This window comes from Pristiophorus japonicus, chromosome 1 (genome assembly GCF_044704955.1).
Source record: "Pristiophorus japonicus isolate sPriJap1 chromosome 1, sPriJap1.hap1, whole genome shotgun sequence".
NCBI classification, from domain to species: Eukaryota; Metazoa; Chordata; class Chondrichthyes; family Pristiophoridae; genus Pristiophorus; species Pristiophorus japonicus.
In genome coordinates, this window is record NC_091977.1 from 81,624,484 (window position 1) to 81,649,120 (window position 24,637).

At 43.0% G+C, this 24,637-nt stretch overlaps 1 protein-coding gene across 3 annotated transcripts in view; it reads left to right on the forward strand.

The window, feature by feature from the left end:
* The window catches only part of rfx3 (regulatory factor X, 3 (influences HLA class II expression)), a 576,400-nt gene that overhangs the window by 460,664 nt on the left and 91,099 nt on the right, over positions 1 to 24,637 (forward strand). For all 3 annotated transcript variants that reach the window (XM_070881253.1, XM_070881273.1, XM_070881264.1), the window contains 4 exons: positions 2,346 to 2,467; positions 12,261 to 12,379; positions 12,973 to 13,088; positions 17,862 to 18,013. In XM_070881253.1, coding sequence (XP_070737354.1) covers positions 2,346 to 2,467; positions 12,261 to 12,379; positions 12,973 to 13,088; positions 17,862 to 18,013 — 509 coding nt within the window. The remainder of the gene's footprint in view (positions 1 to 2,345; positions 2,468 to 12,260; positions 12,380 to 12,972; positions 13,089 to 17,861; positions 18,014 to 24,637) is intronic.

Genomic DNA, 24,637 nt, shown 5'->3' on the forward strand with positions numbered 1-24,637 from the left:
CACAAAGGATGGTAGATGTTTGGAACTCTCCCGCAAATGGCAATTGATGCTAGATCAATTGTTAATTTTAAATCTGGGATTGATAACTTTTTGTTAACCAGAGGTATTAAGGGCTATGGGCCAAGCGGGTATATGGCATTAGGTCACAGATCAGCTATGATCTCATTGAATGGCGGAACAGGCTCGAGGGGCCAAATGGCCTACTTCTGTTCCTATGTTATGGTAAAATGATTAACAGCATAAGAAGATAGGAACAGAAGTTGGCCATTGAGCCCCCTTGAGTCTATTCTGCTGTTTAGTTAGACTCTTTGATCAGCTCATACTTATCCAAGTGCTCAGTCACTCTGTCTCTAATGGTTGAATCCAATAACTTCCTGATTATATAGAAATAATAGATTCAAATCTCTTGAGTTACATTTAGCCAAACAGCATGTGCTAAGTTGAAACATAAATTGGGTTTGTGCCCAGCTTCGTACTTTTCTGTCTTATCCATCATATCCTCATAGTACAGGACAGGGGAAACAAGCACTTAGGCTCACAGGTAGGAAAGGGATAGCATTCACTTTTTGTGACACAGCATGCAATTTTCCTTGGATGAAAGAATGCAAACCCATTCCAAAATAACACAAGTAAGATTTTCTAATCTACATTCAATTATTCATTAAGTTCTAAACATTCTTTTTATTGGAAACTGATTCATGTCGTAGACTATTGCTAACAGAATGGTTTGCACATAGAATCCTATAATATTACAACACGGAAACAGATCATTTAGCCCATCAAATCTGTGCCTGTGTTTCTCTCCTCATGAGCGACCTCATCTAATTCCACTTTCCTCCCAGTGCCCTCATATTCTTTTTCAGGCAATTATCTAATTTTTTTTTTAAATTAATTTATTGATTCTGCCTTAACAATGGTTTGTTGCCAAGAATTCCACATTTTAACTACTTAGCGTAATGAGATTTTTTTCTAAACTATTTGCCACTTTATGACCTTGTATAACCATGATGCCAACCAATGAAAATAATCTATCGATATTTACCTTATTGTAAAGCTTCCTGATCTTGAAGACCTCGCTAACAGGTCACTTTTCAACATTCACAGCTCCACTGAAAAAAAGCACTATTTGTACTGCCACCTTTAATGTGTATCTGAGCCAAGATCCCTCTGCTCAACTACTCTATTTAAAATCTTAATCATGTAAGATATTTTTCCTTTCCCTATTCTTCTTACAATTTTTCTATATTGGACTGTATCTGCCACTTACCTACACATCCCGTTAACCTGTCCATGTCCTCCTTTAGTTTTTCACAATCTTTACCACACCACCCCAATTTGATGTTCTTAGAAAATGTTGTTTTGTTCTTTAAGTGCCTGCGTCTAGATCATCTATGTATGTAGTAATATGAGTGGCCATAACGTAAACCTCTGTTGATTACCAGGCGTGATCATGTCTTTTCCTGAGAACCTAAGTCCCAACAGGAAAAAAAACAGAAAAAAGGAAAGCCCTTATCTTCATATTACTGTGTCCTTTCCATGACCTCCAGAATATTTGCTGGCACTTAGCAACCTTGCACATCAATTTCAGGTGCCTTGAATGCCATAACAATAGGAAATGGTAAGCAGGTCCAACATGCTCCAGATGCATATTAAAATATTGATTTCAGGCTATGTCAGTCCTGCATACCATTTTCCTTGATTAGGTGGACGTTTCCATCAGCAGAAAATGTGAGCTACAAATCTGGATCATTTCTGGAGAATGTGACATCCACTCATTTCTGCATCTGGCCACTGCAATACCACTGCTACAAGTGAGGAAAAACTAGACTTACAGTCTAGAACGAACCAGCTTAATGGGAGACCTTACTGAGGTATAATATTTAAGATGGTGTTGGGTAATTGAAACCACAATATTATTCTAAATTAAAGCAGGAAAGTAGAAACAGGTATCAATTTAAATTAATGAGAAGTTAAAACTTATATTAGGCATACTCTACTTTACTCGAAGAGTGCTAAATGTTTGGGATAACCTGCCTGGCAGATGGTAAAGACAAAAACACTGGCAATGTCTGAAATACAGTTGAATGTGAGAGCTGCTGTACTGGAGAGATGAGCTTTCGGGGGCTGAATGACCTTTCTTGTTCGCGACTTCTTATATTCTTATATACATCTGTGTTGTCATTGCACACAGAGAAATCAAAAGTTTTTGTGGTTTGAGGCTTCAATTTGTTCTCATTCTTGTTTCTCTTTTTGGAGTGGAATCTTGGGAATTTCACATATCTCTAATTCTTTTATTCTCGTATTTTTCATTCTAAAATATCAGTATTGGTAATATTGTTTCTCAGATATAAACCTATGCAGAAGTTGGATGGAATAGGAGATGGCTTTGCAGGAAGTGGCCAACAGATTCCTAACTCTGCAGAGCAAACCATTGTTGCACAGAGTCAACACCATCAGCAGTTCCTTGGTAAGCTATACGACAACCACTTCTATTTATATAGCGTCTTTAACATATTAAAACGTCCCAAGGCGCTTCACAAGTTTATTATAAAACAAAAAAGTTGACACCGAGCCACATAAGCGGAAATTAGGACAGGTGACCAAAAGCTTGGTCAAAGAGGTAGGTTTTAAGGAGCATCTTATATGGAGGAAAGCAAGGCGGAGAGGTTTAAGGAGGGAATTCCAGAGCTTGGGGCCTAGGCAACAGAGGACATGGCCACCAATAGTTGAGCAATTATAATCAGGGATACTCAAGAGGGCAGAATTAGAGTAGCACAGATATCTCGGGGCAGGGGGAGGTGGTGGAGCAGGGGTGGAGAGTTGTGGGGCTGGAGTAGATCACAGAAATAGGGAGGGGCGAGGCCATGGAGGGATTTGAAAACAAGGATGAGAATTTTGAACTTGAGGCATTGTTTAACCAGGAGCACAGCGGTGATGGGTAAACGGGACTTGATGCGTTTAGGACATGGGCAGTCGAGTTTTGGATGGCCTCAAGTTTACATAGGATAGAACACGTAGGGTAACCAGGACTGTGATGGAATAGTCAAGTCTAAAGGTAACAAATTCATGGATGAGGGTTTCAGCAGCGGATGAGCTGAGGCAAGGGTGGAGACGGGCGATGTTATGGAGGTGGAAATAGGCGGTCTTTGTGATGTCATGTGGATATGTCGTCGGAAGCTCATTTCAGGGTCAGATATGACACCAAGGTTGAGAACAGTGTGTGGTTCAGCTTCAGACACATGTTCGGGAGAAGGATAGAGTTGGTGGCTATGGAACGGAGTTTGTGGTGGGGACCGAAAACAATGGCTTCGGTCTTCCCAATATATAACTGGAGAAAATTTCAACTCATCCAGAACTGGATGTCAGACAGCAATCTGACAATTTAGAGAACAGAGAGGGGTTGAGAGAAATGGTAGGGAGGTAGAGCTGGGTATCTTCAGAGCACATATGGAAACTGACGCTGTTTTTTCAGATGATGTTGCCAAGAGGCAGCATGTATTTAGAGAGAAATAGAAAGGGGCCAAGGTTAGATCCTTGGGAGACACCAGAGGTAACAATGCAGGTGTGGAAAGAGAATACATTGCAGGTGATCCTCTGGCCAAGATTAGACAGATGGGAATGGAACCAGGCGAGTGCAATCCCGTCCAACTGGACGACGGTGGAGAGGCATAGGAGGAGAATGGAGTTATCAACTCTGTCAAAAGCTGCAGATAAATCAAGAAAGACGAGGAGAAATAGTTTACCTTTGTCACAGTCACAAAGGATGTCATTTATGACTTTGATGAGAGCAGATTTGATACGGTGGCAGGGGCAGAAACTTGATTGGAGTGATTCAAAGATGGAGTTGCGGGAAAGATGGGCATAGAGGCAACAACGCATTCAAGGACTTTGGAGAGGAAAGGGAGGTTGGAGATGAGGCAGTAGTTTGCAAGGTTGGAGGGGTCAAGGGATGTTTTTTGAGGAGGTGGCTGATGACGGCAAATTTGAAGAAGAGGTGGTCAGTACCTGAGGTGAGAGAACCGTTAACAATGTCAGCTAACATGGGAGTCAGAACAGGAAGTTGGGTGGTCAACAGTTAGGTGGGAGCAGGAAGTGTGTCTGATGGACAAGATAAGCATGGAGAGGTCATGAGGAGAGATCGGAAAGAAACTGGAGAAAGATGCGAGTTCAGGGCTAGGGCAGGGGGAAACCTTAGAGTAAGTTTGGTCCAGTGGGCTAGGGGAAGGAAGGGAAGTGGTATAGGCAGCTGAACAGATGGTCTCAATCTTAGAGACAAAAAAATCCATGAGCTCCTCATACTAGTTGTCGGAGGTGACGGTGGAGGAGACAGGGAAGAGGGATTTAAGAAGACGGATAGTAGAGAATAGATCCTGGGGTTTATCTTTACATTCCAGAGTGATTCAGGAATAGTGAGCAATTTTAGCAGACAGATCAGGATACGATCATGTTTTATTTGGTCCAGCCAGTTCTGGCGTTGAGCCAGCTAAACCAGTTGTCCACCATAACCATTCAAATCTGCGTCCATTGGACTTAAGGGAGCAAAGGTGAGTGCCGTACCAGGGGGAATGGCCAGGCTGAAAGAGAGTAATTGTTTTAATAGGGACTAGGGCATTAAAAGTGGTGGTGAGGGTGTGGTTGAGCAGATCGGTAGTTGCGGAAAGGTTGTGGTGAATGGAGGGCCAAAGGCTGGAAAGTTGGGATTTTGTAAGTGGAGTTGGAAGAGAGCTTTTTTCCAGGGGCGAACACAGAAGGAAGTAGGGTTATACGGAGAGTTATTTCAGTAAATTTTTAATGTTGACTATCATTTGCAGTTTTCAAGATAAGTTTATATTGTGTAACATTTGCAAATATAATATTTTAGAAATTTCTACTGGATTCGAGAAAGATAACGAACCAGGTGCAAATATTTTGAGTGTTGTGCATAAAATACTTTAAACAGCTATCTGGTGTAAGCTTCACATTCTGTCGATTATATTAAACGACAAGAAAGATCCTATTATCTGATTAAACAGTATATTAAAAGTGTATGGCTTGAATTGTTTTTAATACTTTACTTCAACAGAAACCCAGCATGTTAATCCTTCTTGTCACCAGGCAGTTCAGGTGATACCGCTGACGGACAGGAGCGCTCCATGTCCTTCCATCAATTTTACTGTGAAGAATGTGCAGCATACCTAACTAATTGCAAATTTTCCCATAGTTAGCAGGCTTTGGACACACCTTTGCCAGTAGTGGAACCTCGGGGATGCACAGGGCTGTTCAATGTTGTCATTGGAATGACCTGGAGGACCCAATCAGTCCTTAAAATGGTATTTATTACAAATGGGTATTCTCCCTCGGCCAGCTGTGTAACAGTTGATCCTGCCGTTAAATGTTTGGCATTGCTCACAACTTTTCACCCACCACATAATGTTTGATTCCCTAAAAAGTTTAAGATTTCATAAGTATTTTCTCAGTCATGTAAGGTCAAAGAGCAATTTATTAATTTTTCAGAAAATGTAAGTATATGTAAATGTTGCAGTACAATTTTTTCAAAGTACTTGGAACCAATCAGGGAACAGGCTACTTTAGATTTTGTACTGTGTAATGAGACTGGATTTATTAGTAATCTCATAGCATAGGATCCTCTTGGGAAGAGTGATCATACTATGATAGAATTTCATAATAAGTTTGAGAGTGACATACTGAAATCCGAAAATAGAGTCTTAAACTAAAATAAAACCAATTACATAGATATGAGGGGCGAGTTGGTTAAGGTAAATTGGGAAAATAGATTATAAGGTATGACGGTAGATAAGCAGTGGCAAACATTTAAAGACATATTTCAAAAATCTCAACGAATATACATTCCATTGAGAACTAAAAACTCAATGGGTAAAGTGATCCATCTGTGGCTAACTAAAGAAGTTAAGGTTAGTAGTGATTAAAAGATGAGTGTTATAACGTTGCAACGAATAGTAGTAAGCATGAGGATTGGGAGAGCTTTGGAAACCAACAAAGGGAAGAAGTACTTGAGAAACTAAAAGCTGACAATTCCCCTGGACCTGACGGCCTACATCCTAGAGTTCTAAAAGAGATGGCTGCAGAGATAGTGGATGTATTGATTGTTATCTTCCAAAATTCCTTAGATTCTAGAACGGACCCAGTAGATTGGAAGGTAGTAAATGTAGCACCACAATTCAAGAAAGGAGGTAGAGAAAAAACAGGGAATAACAGCCTAGTTAGCCTGACATCATATACCATATACAGTAGACACCTCAAAGCACTGGAGAAGTACCACCAGCGCTGCCTTCGCAAGATCCTGCAGTCCACTGGAAGGATAGACGCACCAACGTCGGTGTTCTCTTTCAGGCCAACATCCCCAGCATCAAAGCACTGACCACACTCGACCAGCTCCGTTGGACGGGCCACATCATCCGCATGGCAGAAACGAGACACCCAAAGCAAATGTTCTACTCGGAACTCTGACATGGCAAGTGAGCCCCAGGTGGGCAAAGGAAACATTTCAAGGACACCCTCAAAGCCTCCTTGATAAAGTGCAACATCCCCATTGGCATCTGGGAATTCCTAGTCCAAGACTGCCCTAAGTGGAGGAAGAGCATCCGGGAGGGCGCTGAGCACCTCGAGTCTCGTCGCCGAGAGAATGCAGAAACCAAGCGCAGACAACGGAAGGAGCGTGCGGCAAACCAGACTCCCCACCCACCCTTTCCTTCAACGACTGCTGTTCCACCTGTGACAGAGACTATAATTCCCATATTGGACTGTACAATCACCTGAGAACTCACTTTTAGAGTGGAAGCAAGTCTTCCTCAATTTGGAGGGACTGCCTATGATGATGATGTCATTGAGAAAATACTGGAATACATTATTAAGGAATTGGTAACAGGGCACTTAGAAAATCAGAATATGATTAGACAGAGTCCACATGATTTTATGAAAGGGAAATCATGTTTGACAAATGTATTAGTTTTTTGAGGACGTAACTAATGGGGAAATAGTGGATGTAGTATATTTGGATTTCTAAAAGGCAGTCAACAAGGTACCACATAAAAGGTTGTTATGCAAGATGAGGGCTCATGAGATTGGGGTTAATATATTATCAGACATAGAGGATTCCTAAGAGATTGGTCAAGGAAATAGAAATGTCATAGTAGTACAGTACAGGTCTGGGTGTTGGGGTTAAGCCACGTTGCTGAGGCACAGTGGAAACAGTTTTAACCTGCATCTGATTCCACAGTGAATGTAAGGTAACCCCAAATAATTCAGCACAATGTAACGCTAACAAATATTCTATCATCCCTGTTAACTGTAGCTAATTAAAATCTTGCGCCTCCTTTATCAATATTGCATTTCTCATGAATTTATCTTTATTCAACTTTCTTACTCATTTGATGGTACACCATAGTAGTTATTTTACTGGACTAGCATTCCAGAAGCCTGGACTAATGATCCAGAGACATGAGTTCAAATCCCACCATGGCTACTGGGAAATTGTTTTTTAAATTCCATTAAATAAATCTGGACTAAAAAGCTAATATCAGTTTTCATGAAACTACCAGATTGCCGTATAAACCCATCTGGTTCACTATTGTTCTTTAGGGAAGGAAATCTGCCGTCCTTACCGAGTCTGAACTATATGTGACTCCAAGTCCATAGCAGTATACATAAGAACATAAGAAATAAGAGCAGGAGTAGGCCATACGGCCCTTCGAGCCTGCGCCGCCATCTAATACGATCCATGGCTGATCCGATCATGGACTCAGGTCCACTTCCCCGCCCGCTCCCCATAACCCCTTATTCCCTTATTGTTTAAGAAGCTCTCTATTTCTGTCTTAAATGTATTTAATGTCCCAGCATCCACAGCTCTCTGAGGCAGCAAATTCCACAGATTTACAACACTCTGAGAGAAGAAATTTCTCCTCATCTCTGTTTTAAATGGGCGGCCCCTTATTCTAGGATTATGCCCTCTAGTTCTAGTCTCCCCCATCAGTGGAAACATCCTCTCTGCATCCACCTTGTCAAGCCCCCTCATAACCTTATACATTTCGATAAGATCACCTCTCATTCTTCTGAATTCCAATGAGTAGAGGCCCAACCTACTCAACATTTCCTCATATGTCAACCCCCTCATCCCCGGAATCAACCGAATGAATCTTCTCTGACCTGCCTCCAAAGCAAGTATATCCTTTCGTAAATATGGAAACCAAAACTGCATGCAGTATTCCAGGTGTGGCCTCACCAATACCTTATATAGCTGTAGCAAGACATCCCTGCTTTTATACTCCATCCCTTTTGCAATAAAGGCAAAGATACCATTGTCCTTGCTGATCACTTACTGTACTTGCATACTATCCTTTTGTACCCCAGGTCCTGCTGTACTGCGGCACTTTGTAATTTTTCTCCATTTAAATAATAACTTGCTCTTTGATTTTTTTCTGTCAAGGTGCATGACTTCACACTTTCCAACATTATACTCCATCAGCCAAATTTTTGCCCACTCACTTAGCCTGTCTATGTCCTTTTGCAGATTTTTTGTGTCCTCCTCACACATTGCTTTTCCTCCCATTTTTATATCGTCAGCAAACTTGGCTACGTTACACTTAGTCCCTTCTTTCAAGTCATTAATATAGAGTGTAAATAGTTGGGGTCCCAGCCCTGATCCTTGCGGCACCCCACTAATTACTGATTGCCAACCAGAGAATGAACCATTTATCCCAACTCTCTGTCTTCTGTTAGTTAGCCAATCCTCTATCCATGCTAATATATTACCCCCAACCCCGTGAACTTTTATCTCGTTCAGTAACCTTTTATGTGATACCTTGTCAAATGCCTTCTGGAAGTCCAAATACACCACATCCACTGATTCCCCTTTATCCACCCTGTTCATTACATCCTCAAAGAATTCCAGCAAATTTGTCAAACATGACTTCCCCTTCATAAATCCATGCTGACTCTGCCTGACCGAATTTTGCTTTTCCAAATGTCCTGCTACTGCTTCTTTAATAATGGACTCCAACATTTTCCCAACCACAGATGTTAGGCTAACTGGTCTATAGTTTCCTGCTATAGTATCTTTGACTTTTAACTGCCTTCTGAAATGGGCAAGCCACTCAGTTGTATAGGGATGGGCAACAAATTATAGAATTGCCAGCAATGCCCACAGCCCATGAACTAATTTTAAAAAACACTCTTGTGTTTACAAATTATACTGCGGAGTTGTTTCCTGGCTTTGCAGTTGGTACAAATCAGCTATTCAGAATCAACATGAGGAAATGTGTAAGCATTACATGCAGGTAAGGACCTAGCGTCTTTAAAAATGGTTTTATTTGAACTGATTATGGGTTTTGTAGTGTAGGGTTTTTATTGTTTAACAAGTGAACCTCTTTTCCCTCCTCTAATTATCCTTTCATGTCGCCACCCGCCCACCCCCCCGCCCTTCTGCCTTGATGCTACTACTCAGGATAGAGTTCAGTTTCAAGGGTGCCAGCAGCTCTCCCGCATCCCACCAAGTAGCAATTCTCCAAGTATGAGCTTTGACTGAATGTCGACCACAGATTATTTCACAGCTGAGCCTGATCCAATGCTTACCCAACATTCATACATGTGCACTTTACAGCAGGGATCAATGGATGGTGAAAGGGAGTCGGGAACTTGGCTGATTTTCTCCCCTTCCAAGCCCCAGAGATACTGAGACCAATTCTAGTAAACATCAACACTGCAACATTAGTTACCTACCTCAGCATAGATCAGGGATTGAACCTGAAAACTTACTGTTGTATTTGGATCAGTATCACTCCAGAAAGTGCATGTATTCACTGATGCATGTGGGAAGTCAGAGCTAACTTTTTCATTCTTCATTCTTTGATGGTGTTAATATTCACATCGTTAACATTGTTCATTTAATGATTCCATCAGGTGAATTTCTATTTATGAAGGAAGGTTGTTTTTCACTCTGTATGTAAAATTTATTTATGTGCACACCCAAGACTACAGGTATTATATTCGGGTAAAGTACAACTGCCCATCCTACTACTACTGGATTAATTAACATAATTTAACATTCTGTCCATATTAAATAGTTAAATGGTTCATCGTTGAGAGATCCAGTGTTTGGTGCAATACACTAATTTGATCTCATCATTGAGATCAGAAGATACACACATTGTGATGAAACAAATGTGGAAAAGTATCAATACAAAAGCAAAATACTGTGGATGCTGGAAGTTAGAAATAAAAACAGAAAATGCTGGAAATACTCAGTAGGTCAGGCAGCATCTGTGGAGAGAGAAACGAAGTTAACGTTTCAGGTCAATGACCTTCCATCAGAACTGGAAATAGTTACAGTTGTAACAGGATTTAAGCAAGTACCGAGGCCGGGGAAGTGGGGAGGGGAGGAAAGAACAAAAGGGAAGGTCTGTGATAGGAGAGATTAAATGACAAAAGGGTTGATGGTGCAAGGAAAAAGGGGGTGGAACTGGGTCAAGTAAAGAAACAAAAGATGGGTCCAGAAGAGGTGTAACTGAGAATAGCAGAATAACAACAGCTGCTGTGCGGAAAAAATGGGGGCTGTTGTAATGACCTGAAATTGTTGAACTCAATGTTGAGACCAATAGGTTCTAAAGTGCCCAATCAAAAGATGAAGTGCTGTTCCTCGAGCTTGCGTTGAGCTTCAGTGGAACAGTGTAGGAGGCCGATCATGTGTGTTTAGTGACTTGTGTAGCAATTAATGGATGTGTTTTTATAATCAATGGAAAAACACAGTCTCAACTAACTAAAGTTAATCCAGCATAATACCAACACATCACTGTGAATCCAGTTTTAACTAGAAAGTTACAAGATTTTAGCATTATGTGAATGAATGTGTATGAATAGTCAACAAGCCATTTCAATAACAGAAAACCAGAATTAGTATGTAGGATGTTTATTTATGAGCTTCATTGTTACATTACTTGTAGTCTCCATGGACCCTTGCAGTTAACTTTGTCAAAGGCCTTTGTATGGTTGAAGAGGGCCATGTATAAGGGCTGGTCCTTTTTCCTGCAGCTGTCGCGCTGCAAAAATCATGTCCATTGTGCCCCGTAGGGGACGGAATCCGCACTGTGACTCCGGGAGGAGCTCCTCGGCCACAGGGAGAAGACGGTTGAGGAGGATTCTAGCGACGACCTTCCCAGTGGCTGATAACAGGGAGATTCCTCTGTAGTTGCCGCAGTCGGACTTGTCCCCTTTTTTAAAGATGGTCACGATCACTGCATCTCTTAGATCTCCCGGCATGCTCTCCTCCCTCCAGATGAGAGAGATGAAGTCATGTAATCGCGCCAGTACTGCCTCTCCGTCATACTTCAGTGCCTCAGCAAGGATTCCATTCGCTCCCAAAGCGTCGTTGTTCTTAAGCTGCCTTAGGGCTTTTTCTACCTCGTGCAGAGGAAAAAAGTGTTTGAAGACCAGGCTCTCAAAACTGCCACCAAGCTCATGGTCTACAGGGCTGTAGTAATACCCGCCCTCCTGTCTGGCTTAGAAACATGGACCATGTACAGTAGACACCTCAAGTCGCTGGAGAAATACCACCAACAATGTCTCCGCAAATCCTACAAATCCCCTGGGAGGACAGACGCACCAACATTAGCGTCCTCGAGCAGGCCAACATCCCCAGCATCAAAGCACTGACCATGCTTGATCAGCTCCGCTGGGCAGACCACATAGTTCGCATGCCAGACACGAGATTCCTAAAGCAAGTGTTCTACTTGGAACTCCTTCACGGCAAACGAGCCAAAGGTGGGCAGCGGAAACGTTACAAGGACACCCTCAAAGCCTCCTTGATAAAATGCAACATCCCCACTGACACCTGGGAGACCCTGGCCAAAGACGGCCCTAAGTGGAGGAAGCGCATCCAGGAGGGCGCTGAGCACCTCCAGTCTCGTCGCCGAGAGCGTGCAGAAATCAAGCGCAGGCAGCGGAAAGAGCGTGTCGCAAACCTGTCCCACCCACCCCTTCCCTCAACCCTATCTGCCCCACCTGTGACAGAGACTATGGTTCTCATATTGGACTGTTCAGTCACCTAAGAACTCCAGTTAAGAGTGGAAGCAAGTCTTCCTCGATTCCGAGGGACTGCCTATGATGATGATGACTTGTAGTCTTGGCTGCTTATTAGTCATTACTTAGAAAGCTCCAAAGGCCTTTTGGTGTTAGTAAATTAAGAAATGTTTTGTCTCAACTGATGAGCAGTGTTAATAAATTTTGTTTTTGATTTATTTTCATGGTAGATGCCTCTCGTGCTCTTCCTGAATTTGTAGAACTTGAGGTTGGAGATAGTCCCTTGTTGGATGGCATCACTCTTGAGGATATCAGAACACTACAGATTCTTTATAGAGAGCACTGTGAGGTATGGAAATTAGAGCCAGTAATTTAAATTAATTTTAAATTCTGAATATACCAATTTTAAAGTAAATTATTAATTGTTTTACTGACATAATTTCACAATCAACCTTGCCAAGACTTTACTAGTGCAAAACAAAATCAGAATACAGACCTATTTATTTCCTTTTTAACCTCTTTTCATCTAATCGTGACTGGGGTTCTGTGCAAATCTGGCCAATGCAGTATGATAGATGGAGAATTAAGTTTCTGAAGAGAACATCCACTCTGTATTTCAGATTTTTAGTTTAGGTAACCAGGTCTTAAAATGTTATGCATTAAATCATTAAACTAATATCTTCATTTTAAGCCACTTTAAGCCTCCACTAAAATAATGGAGGCAAGAATTTCTGGTAAAGTTGTTAACATTCTAGCATCTATGATATAATGTAAGGTCTCTAATGTCCAAAGTACCTCATTTAAAGTCATAGATGGTCTATTATACCTTGATACCTATGAAGAGCCTGTTTTTTATAGCTGCTAAGAATATTAAATTCTTTAAATTATATTTGTTGGTGAAACCATATCTTTTGCTTACAGTGTATTTTTGTTATTTTATAGGCAATACTGGATGTAGTAGTGAATCTTCAGTTTAGCCTCATTGAAAAGCTATGGCAAACATTCTGGCACTATAGTCCATCAACTTCAACTGATGGGACTACTATCAGTCAATCCAGGTAAGTTTCCTACTTGGATCTATTTGGCTTTTATAACTTGGCCAGTTTTATTAAATTTGGGCAGGTAGAAATTGGTTTTGGCTTATTTTAGGGCCTAAGATAGGTGACACTCTGAACAAATATTTTGTATCAGTCTTTACGGTAGAGGACACTAACAATATTCCGACAGTGGATAGTCAAGGAGCTATAGGGGGGGAGGAACGTAACACAATCACGATCACTAACGAGGTGGTACTCTGTAAGATAATGGGGCTAAAGGCAGATAAATCCCCTGGACCTGACTGTTTGCATCCTAGGGTCTTAAGAGAAGTAGCAGCAGGGATTGTGGATGCATTGGTTGTAATTTACCAAAATTCCCTGTATTCTGGGGCGATCCCAGCAGATTGGAAAACTGCAAATGTAACGCCCCCTATTTAAAAAAGGAGGCAGACAAAAAGCAGGAAACTATAGACCAGTTAGCCTAACATCTGTGGTTGGGAAAATGTTGGAGTCCATTATTAAAGAAGCAGTAGCAGGATATTTGGAAAAGCAAAATTCGGTCAGGCAGAGTCGGCATAGATTTATGAAGGGGAAGTCATGTTTGACAAATTTGCTGGAATTCTTTGAGGATGTAATGAACAGGGTGGATAAAGGGAAATCAGTGAATGTGGTGTATTTGGACTTCCAGAAGGCATTTGACAAGGTGTCACAGAAAAGGTTACTGAACGAGATAAAAGTTCACGGGGTTGGGGGTAATATATTAGCATGGATAGAGGATTGGCTAACTAACAGAAAACAGAGAGTTGGGATAAATGGTTCATTCTCGGGTTGGCAATCAGTAATTAGTGGGGTGCCGCAGGGATCAGGGCTGGGACCCCAACTATTTACACTCTATATTAACGACTTGAAAGAAGGGACTAAGTGTAACATAGCCAAGTTTGCTGACGATACAAAAATGGGAGGAAAAGCAATGTGTGAGGAGGACACAAAAAATCTGCAAAAGGACATAGACAGGCTAAGTGAGTGGGCAAAAATTTGGCTGATGGAGTATAATGTTGGAAAGTGTAAGGTCATGCACCTTGGCAGAAAAAATCAAAGAGCAAGTTATTATTTAAATGGAGAAAAATTACAAAGTGCCGCAGTACAGCAGGACCTGGGGTACTTGTGCATGAAACACAAAAGGATAGTATGCAAGTACAGCAAGTGATCAGCAAGGACAATGGTATCTTTGCCTTTAGTGCAAAGGGGATGGAGTATAAAAGCAGGGACGTCTTGCTACAGCTATATAAGGTATTGGTGAGGCCACATCTGGAATACTGCGTGCAGTTTTGGTTTCCATATTTACGAAAGGATATACTTGCTTTGGAGGCAGTTCAGAGAAGGTTCACTAGGTTGATTCCGGGGATGTGGGGGTTGGCATATGAGAAACGGTTGAGTAGGTTGGGCCTCTACTCATTGGAATTCAGAAGAATGTATAAGATTATGAGGGGGCTTGACAAGGTGGATGCAGAGAGGATGTTTCCACTGAAGGGGGAGACTAGAACTAGAGGGCATGATCTTAGAATAAAGTGCCGCCCATTTAAAACAGAGATGAGGAGAAATTTCTTCTCTCAGAGGCTTGTAAATCTGTGGAATTCGCTGCCTCAGAGAGCTGTGGAAGCTCGGACATTGAATAAATTTAAGACAAAAATCGACAGTTTCTGAAACGATTAAGGGGTTATGGGCAGTGGGCGGGGAAGTGGAGCTGAGTCCATGATCAGATCAGCTATGATCTTATTGAATGGCAGAGCAGGCTTGAGGGACCGTATGGCCTACACCTGTTCCTATTTCTTATGTTCTTATGTAAGCACACCCCAAAACCAGAAGTCCAAGGCTCACCCAAAATTGACATTATGGCCTTATTTTAATAATATAGATGAGCTGCTGACACATGTCGTGCCTCCAGTGGCAGTTTGCCCAAATTTGGCTTTGAAATTTGGGTCTGCTTCCTCGGTGACAGCGGCCCTGGGGGGTAGATTACGGGGACTGGCAGCAGCCCCAGGAGTGCTGGGAAGCTGGGAAGAGTATTCCTGTTGCTCCCAGCTCCACAGGAAGGCAAGTGGAAAAAGAAAAGAAAATACGGCCTAACGGTGTTGCTGAGGGGTCCTTAAACAGTCATTAATTCCCTAATTAGCAAATGCAAGGGCCCCAATGCCTATTTAAGGTGGCTGCCTGAGTTACCTAAAAATCATCTGGGATATTGGCTTTATTTCAGGTGTCCTTGGGGTGCAGGGAATAAACCAGCGAAATTAGTTATTTTTACCCCAGCTGGAAAACGGGTGAAATAAGGACCAATTTCTATCCTGTTATTACTTTTTATGATATTATGGTTTTTACATAAGAACATAAAAATTAGGAGCAGGAGTAGGCCATTCGGCCCCTCAAGCCTGCTCTGCCATTTAGTAAGTTCATGGCTGATCTTCTACCTCAACTCCACTATCCTGCAGTATCCCCATATCCCTTGATTCCCTTATATCCAAAGATCTATCGATCTCTGTCTTGAATATATTCAAAAACTCAGCCTCCACAGCCCTCTGGGGTAGAGAATTCCAAAGATTCACTGAGTGAAGAAGTTTCTCCTCATCTCAGTCCTAAATGGCTGACCCCTTATTATGAGACTGTGACCCCTGGTTCTAGACTCCTCAGCCAGAGGAAATATCCTCCCTACATCTACCCTGTTAAGCCCTGTAAGAATTTTGTATGTTTCAATGAAATCACCTCTCATTCTTCTAAACTCTAGAGAATATAGGCCTAGTCTACTCAATCTCTCCTCATAGGACAATCCCTCCCTCCCAGGAATTAGTCTGGTGAACCTTTGTTGTACTCCTTCAATGGCAAGTATATCCTTCCTTCGGTAAGGAGACCAAAACTGTACACAATACTCCAGATGCGGTCTCACCAGGGTCCTGTATAATTGGAGTAAGATGTCTTTACTCCTATACTAAAATCCTCTTGTAATAAAGGCCAACATACCATTTGTTTTCTTAATTGCTTAATTGCTTACAAGGACACCCATGTTCCTCTGAACACCAACATTTCCTAATCTCTCACCATTTCAAAAATACTCTGCTTTTCTATTGTTCCTACCAAAGTGAATAACTTCACATTTTCCACATTATATTCCATTTGCCATGTTCGTGCCCACTCACTTAGCCTGTCTGTATCCCCTTGAAGTCTTTTTGCATCCTCCTCACAACTTACATTCCCACCGAGCTTTGTATCATCAGCAAACTTGGATATACAGGCGCAGCATCCCGAATCCGAAAACCGGACATTTTGCACATAGCTGATGGAGTCATCCAGAATCCGGAATTATTGTCCGAAAACCAGACATTTTTGAGGCAGCCAACAGTGGGGTGGTTCAGTTTAATAGGAGGAATAAGGAAGCTACTTACCGGTTAAAAAGCGCAATATTTCACGCAAGTCAGTGGGAATAAGTCTGCAGCCAATCACTCCCAGTGTCAGCATGTTAAATTTAATTTTTCTTTCCAAATGACAGTAAGTCTATGGACATTTTCCCATTTTTTTGTGTAGATATTTATTTGAAAAAGTTAATTTCATAAATAAAAATTGGAGGATTGGTATGCAATTGTGGCTCCAATATCTCCATGTTAACATGATTACTGTAAGTATTTTTGTTAAATGCCGGGAGTAATGAACACCCCCTAAAATGAACCTCCATGCAAACTGAAAACCTTATCACAAATTTCAAATCAGTTTGCAAATCAGTTACTGTTGTTGTGTTAAATTGGGCCCGATAGGCCTTTGTAGTATGTATATAACAATCCATCATGCAGTTAAAGATGAAAATCCATCACTTATCACTGGTGTTTTAGTGATCATTGATTTGAGTCTATGTCATGGAGTATTAAAAAGATACTCAACACAAGTCTCTTTTGGAGAAAAGAATCGTTTATTATAAAGTACTCGATCGAGGGAGAGACAGCTTCTACAGTTCAGTAACTCGGTGACCCAAACCAGCCGTTCTCCTCGAACAATTGTCGGGTTACTGGTTTCATACAGTCAAAATACATACAAAATCATGAAACTACGCGCGGAAGTGTTCCATTGGTTGTTTGCCACAAGTCCTCGCCCACCTATTGCGATTACATTGGTCCATACAATTTTACTGATTTCATCATACAATTCTAATGATTTCATTGGTACATAGAATTCTAATGATTTCATTGGTACATATAGTTACAGCGAGTTTATCTGGGACGGCCCTTATCAAATGAGTTACATGCTACATCATTCCTGTGAATTCCTTTCCCAGGCTCATTGCCTGTGTGCTGGGCGTCCTTGACTAGGTTTGATAAATACAGCTGGATGTCTCAAAGAGACTTTGCCTCCTGCTATCTCGTATAACCCGAGGTGACCCCTATCTCTTATTTTATGAGCACTGTCTCCATCAGTGGCCATTTGTCTTGGTATACTACTATAGCTGTTTGTCTGTTCTCAGGCATGTGCTAGATACTGTCTCCTTGAGATATCTTTGACCTCAGCCACAACCCCTTCTAATAACCTCTATTCTTTGTCTTAGCCCTGATAGCAGCAAAACACATTCTGTTCCTAGATTAATGAGTTCAATAGGGCGTCAACAGTTGGTTACTGGAATGCAGAGCTCAGCTATTCCACCATGAACACGTGTATGTCTTTTCTTTCAGACTTTCTTGCCTAAGATTTTAACTTTACTAAATTAATTTTCCCCCTGATTAATTTGTTCTTCTACATTCTATACCTGTCCTCCTGCAGTGAGAATGAAATCGAAGGTAGACTCCCAAAGGCAAAGCTCATTGCTCTGTGCAAGAATGATTCCGTCCTCAAGTGGATGTGTACCTGCGATCACATAATGTACCAGGCTCTGGTGGAAATCCTTATTCCAGACGTCCTTAGACCTATTCCTAGTAAGTACTGCTAAATGTTGTTTGCTTTTCTAAATTTGAAAATTTAGTCATAAAATACAAAAGAAGAAACATAATAAACTATTACATTATGTTATAGATGTGCATTAGACATTCCTTGATTCAGTTTCTTTGTGTAAAGAATGGGCCTAAATGAAGTTTTTATTTTTCTGTCTTTTAAATTGTCTTGGGGTTAGCATGTGCACCATATCCTGCATTCGATGTGTTAAAATGAAAATAATTTAGAAATGTTTTTTTCCTAGCCCAAGTTAAAACATTAATATGATTTAGTAGAAAATGTGTTTTTTTTTGCTTTACAAATACACAGGTTTATTGTGATAATGTAGCAACATTCTTTTTTCCCTCAAGCATGTGTTAATTTTTCTGTTCTTTCAAATTATTCTGTCCTGCAGTAGATATGCATCTGCTATCACTCAATTTAATAGGATTCGTGTTCACATCTATAATTCCCCTCAGTGAGATCCCAACTTCAACAAGTACACTTAGGGGAGACACCAAGTGGAAAGGATGCACTTCCCCAGAGCGTGCTTCATAGCTGTCAGCTTAAGAACAACATTGGCAGAAGCTTGGTAATAAATTACCTGTCTGGCCTATTGGTTGAAGTAAAGAGCATCAAGAGGCAACAAAAGTAGAATTTCTTTTGAAAGCATGGTTAAGCAAATAAATAAGGCAGAAAACTTTGCAGATATTGAAGCAAATTATGTAATGATTTTATATTTTGTTCTCAACAGGAATGAAAAGTTGCAGTTAATAATAGATGTTAATTTCTATTGTGAGCTGCTTCTCTAAATTGAACTTTTATATTGTTGGTAATTAATGTAAGAGGGTTGTTCGGTTCTTTACTAATGACCACTAATGGCCCTGATTTTGAGAGCCTCTGAATGGGGTAGTAGCACCCCAAAAATTGTGATGCTGAATTTACTGCTCCGTTCTTGCTTCCAATCTGTCTGCTACCATTTTATTCAGGGCCTTCACAAAGGCAGGCTAGGCTCCTGCCAGAAGCAGGCAGGGCCTTCATTTCACCGTGCAGGAAGAGGCGCAATAACAGCTGGTGGGAGGAACCTCAGGGAGCTTCAATTGGGGCTGTTATGAGTCCACAAAAAAGGACCACCTTCCTCCAGGCCGGACTTGTCTGCCATCTGAGTGGAAGAAAACCTGACTGCATGCTCTCACCTGCCCTATAAACACCTCCATTGCCAAGTGACTAAACCTTGGTGCTCTTACTTGGGACATGTTTCAGCCCAATAGCTATGTAGCACCAACAATTTCGGGACGATGAAATTACACCTCACTGTAAGAGGTGCCTTCACTCTTTAAATGGGCACCAGGCCTTCTGGAAATCGCACCCTCCAATTTGGTGAGCTTCCTCCCACCACTAGAAGAGGGTGGGGGAGGGCAACCCGCCAAATAAATTTAAAAGAGGCCTCACGCTGATGACATCAAGCGAGTGGACTGATTGCCACCATCACCACCCATCCAAAGTCTGCCTGTTCTAAAAATCTGGGTGAAACTGCAAGAGTCAATTAATCTCCCATCTATCTATGGCAGTGTGAGTCCATCATAGGCAGTCCCTCGGAGTCGAGGATGACTTGCTTCCACGCTAGAAATGAGTTCCCCGGTGACTGAAGAGTCCAATGCGGGATCTACAGTTTCTTTGTCACAAGTGGGACAGACGGTGGTTGAAGGAACAAGTGGATGGGGTGCCTGGGTTGCCGCGTGCTCCTTCCACTGTCGACACTTGACTTCAGCTTGCTCTCGGCGAAGAGACTCGAGCTGTTCAGCGCCTTCCCGATTGCTTTTCCTCCACTTAGGGTGGTCTTGGGCCAGGGATTCCCAGGACTTGATGGGGATGTTGCACTTTTTGGGAGTCAGTGGGATTTTACATTTTTTCAAGGAGGCTTTGAGGGTGTCCTTGAAGCGTTTCCTCTGCCCACCTGGGGCTCGCTTGCTGCGTCGGAGCTCCGAGTAGAGTGCTTGTTTTGGGAGTCTCATGTCAGGCATGTTGGTGATGTGGTCCGTCCAGCGGAATTGATCGAGCATGGTCAGTGCTTTGATGCTGGGGATATTGGCCTGAGCGAGGACACTGACGTTGGTGTGCCTATCCTGCCAATGGATTTGCAGGATCTTGCAGAGGCAGCGTTGGTGGTACTTCTCCAGTGTTTTGAAGTGCCTGTTGTACATAGTCTATGTCTCTGAGCCATATAGGAGGGCGGGTATCACCACTGCTCTGTAGACCATGAGCTTGGTACTGAGTTTGAAGTCCTGGTCTTCAAACATTCTCTTCCTCAGGCAACCGAAGGCTGCACTGGCACACTGAGGTAGTGTTGGACCTCATTGTCGATGTCTGTCCTTGTTGACAGTAGGTTCCCGAGGTATGGAAAATGGTCCACGTTGTCCAAGGCCTCGTCGTGGATTTTGATAACCGGGGCCAGTACTGTGTTGCAGGGGCAGGTTGGTAGAGGACCTTTGTCGTAGGGATGTTTAGTACAAGGCCCATGCTCTTGTACGCCTCAGTGAAGGAGTTGACGATGCCTTGGAGCTCGGCTTCAGAGTGTGTAACTCGATGACTGAGGATGGGACGATCTTGGATCTGGCCTGGAGGCAGCGGAGGTTGAACAGATTCCGGTTTGTCCTGTAATTTAGCTCCACTCCAGAGGGGAGCTTGCTGAGGGTGAGATGGAGCATTGCAGCAAGGAAGATCGAGAAGAGCGTAGGTGCGATGACACAGCCGTGCTTGACCCCAGTCCGAATGTGGAATGGATCTGTGGTGGATCCGTTGGTCAGGATCACAGCTTGCATGTCCTCGTGGCGCAGGCGGAGAATGGTGACAAACTTTTGAGGGCATCCGAATCTGAGGAGGATGCTCCATAATCCCTCACGGTTGACAGTGTCAAAGGTTTTTGTGAGGCCGAAGAAGGCCATGTACAAGGTTTGGTGCTGTTCCTTGCATTTCTCTTGTACCTGCCGTGCAGTGAAGATCCTGTCCTTTGTGCCTCTTAGTGGGCGGAATCCGCATTGCGACTCTGGGAGCAGTTTTTCAGTCACAGGGAGAAATCGATTCAGGAGGATTCTTGCGATAACATTCCTGGTGGTCAACAGCAGGGAGTTTCCTCTGTAGTTACCGCAGTTGGACTTGTCACCTTTCTTGAAGATGGTCACGATTACAGTGTCTCTGAGATCTCCTGGCATGATCTCCTCCTTCCAGATAAGAGAGATGAGGTCATGGATCCGTGCCTTTAGTGCTTCTCCGCCATGTTTTAGTGCTTTGGCGGGGTTTCCATCTGCTCCTGATGTCTTGTTCTTCAGTTGTCGGGTGGCCTTTTCAACCTCGTACTGGGCTGGGGTTGTGCTGAGATGGTGGCGGGTGGCATGCTGTGGGATGGAGTCGAGGACACTCCCGTCGAAAGAGTCTCAGTTGAGGAGATCTTCAAAGTGCTCCATCCAGCGGGCACTGACTGCCTCTCTGTCCTTGATGAGCACCTCTCCGTTCTTGGCCAGTAGCGGGCTAGGGCCTTGGGTGTTTGGGCCGTAGGTTGTCTTGATTGCGCTGAGGAATCCTTGCACGTTGTGGTTGTCGGCTAGCTGCAGGATTTCGTGAGCTTTCTCCACCCACCATCTGTTCTTTAGGTCGCGGGTTTTCTGTTGGACCTCGGCCTTCAGACGTCTGTAGAGCTGCTTTCTTGCCCTCGCGTTGTGTTGCTGCTTCCCGTCCAAGAATGCCTTGCACTTGCGGCATATTAGCTCCTGGATCTCTTGGTCTTTCTCGTCGAACCAGTCTTAGTGTTTCCTGGTCGAGTGGCCAATCATCTCTTCGCTGGTGCTGATTATAGAAGCCTTGAGGGCTGACCAGGCACTGTGGATACTCTGCGTCTCTGGGTCACTGGGAGTCGTCAGCTTCGTAGTGAGGCGCTGGCTGAATAGGGTTCTCTTAGCAGGATCTTTGAGTGCACCGGCGTTGATTTTCCTGCGGCATTGTTTCTGTTGTCATCGCTGTTTTGGGGCAATGTTGATGGTGATGACAGAGCGAATTAGGCGGTGGTCCGTCCAGCAGTCGTCAGCTTCTGTCATGGCGCGGGTGATGCGCATGTCTTTGCGGTCCTTCGCTCGGATGATGACCGAGTCTTGCAGATGCCAGTGCTTGGAATGAGGGTGTTGCCATGAAGCTTTATATTTGTCCTTCTGACGGAACAGGGTATTAGTTATGATCAGGCCATGTTCTCTAAGCATTTCGTCAGGAGGAGGGTGCCATTGGTGTTGGCTTTCCCTACCCCCTCTCTGCCGATCACACCTCCCCGGAGGTCCTTCCAACTCTGGCGTTGAAGTCGCCAAAGAAGATCAGCTTGTCGTTCGCTGGGACTCGGGACAGGGATTGTTCGAGGCTGGAGTAGAATTCCTCTTTGGTCTCATCTGTAGCTTCCAGTGTTGGGGCGTATGTGCTGAAGACTGTGTGAGTCCATGATGATTTCAACCATCGGGCCTCATTACTGTGCTACTGGTCCACTTCCCACCTATTCTGGATGGTACGTGCCAGCGGCCTCATGAAAATTGGGCCTCTATGGCTGCCTGGTAGCATGCAGGTAGATGTGGAGATGGAGATTCAAAGAAGCTCTCATGGGAGGTTGGGAATTTGGACCACAGGTGGCCTAAAGCTTCCTTGTGGGGCCAGGAGGAGCACTGCTACTCCACACTACCTACCATATCAGAAGGGCGCTAGTATTGGAGTGTTCCGTGAAAGAACTTGAATTTATATAGCACCTTTCACATCCTGAGGACAAATTGCTTCACAACCAATGAATTATTTTTGAATTGTTGTAATGTAGGGAAACGAGGCAAATAATTTGTGCAGAGCAAGATCCCACAAACTGCAATATGAAGAATGACCAGATAATCCATTTTGATAATGTTGGTTGAGGGATAAATATTGGCCAGGATACTCAGAGAACACCATGCTCTTCGACTAGCACAGTGGTATCTTTTACATCCACCTGAGAAGGCAGATGGGACCTGAATTTGATTGGCCAAATATTGGGTCAATGGTGTACCTCTGTAGTAGGCCAGCGACCTGCAAAAAGAAAAAGTACCTACCTGATGGCGGCCCTCCTGTGAAAACTTGTACTCTGATGCAGCGAGTAGGAGGGCAGTGTAACAACTCACGGATCCCAGAGACGCAGTCTGTGCAGAAGCGTCCCTGGGATCACGTGTGCCTGGTCCTCCACTCAGAAAACAGATTGTCTTTCATTCATTTAAATTACTCGAGTACTTCATTATGATGGCCTTTAAAATACTATCAGATTTAGCTTTCATCGTAATCCAATTTATTACTCATAATTCCCATTTCTAAACATACTGTGCAGAAAGTTATGAATTTTTTTTTAATCTGCAGCTGTAATATACACTAAATTGGCTTCTCATTAAAGCTTTTAAGTCATTTAATTCAAACATTTTTTTTTCATCTCACCTGTTTCCACCAGCCATAAAACTTTCCATATGTGATTGCTGGACAGTTGGTGGGCAAATAGCCCAACTCTGCACCAGCAATTAGGTTTTTGGAGGTGGAATGGATTGCCTGTCAACGCATACGTTGACAGACCGTAAGTTCGGGATTTAGCGCATGTGTAAGCCTGTGCGGAAATCCCGAACAAAGGCAGTATGACAATGTACCCTGAGAGTATACCTTCATACTCACCGCAAAATCCGAGCCAATATCTCATCCAAAACGTGCACCTCCAACAGTGCAGAACCACCTCACATTAAACTGAAGTGTCAGTGTAGATTATGTGCTCAAGTCTCATAAGTGGAGCTTGGACCTATGATCTTCTTACTCAGGGGCAAGATTGCTACCACTGAGTCAAGACTGACCAAGGAGAGGCATTCAAACGTGGGAACTTTTAACAGTGGGCATTCTTGTGCAGTGAGATTGAGTGCTGCTGAAAGAAGGTGTGCAAGGATGAAGAGAGAAGACTTTCAAGACATGCAAAACAATAGAGGTTGTGAGAAACTGATTCTATTGGAGTGCACTGAACAACAATCACATTTTCCTTGGTGAGAAACAGAGCCAGTCAGTGTCCTATCTTGCTTTTTCTGACAATGACTGTGATCTTCTATTAGTACGGCATTCAGTTCTTTTGCTATTTGCTGCTATACATTGAATCCAGCTGTTTTGAACAGTTTTGTGCCTGATGCAGGGTCCAACACTGTCATGTATGTATGCTTGGTTTTACTAGCCACCAGGTGGCGCCACTGTCAGAGGTCATTGGGCTGTGCGCACGTGTGTGCGGCCCAGGTATAAAAGGCCAGCCATCTTGTAAAGTAATCACTTTGGGCCCTAATAAAGTAGAGCCAGGTTTGTACCTGTTTGGAGTTTACAGTATTCAATCTATTGAGTTATTGCATACACAACATTTGGCAACGAGGTAACAAGAACCTTTGCATGCAAAAATGAGCACAATTGGAAATCTGGAGCGATTCGTGGGCAGACTTTGTAGCCCGCTTGAACCAGTACTTCGTGGCCAACAAAATGGAGAAAGAGGGGGACGCAGTTCGGCACTGGACGGTCCTCCTCTTGGTTTGCAGTCCGAAAATCTGTGGACTCAAAGAATCTCCTCT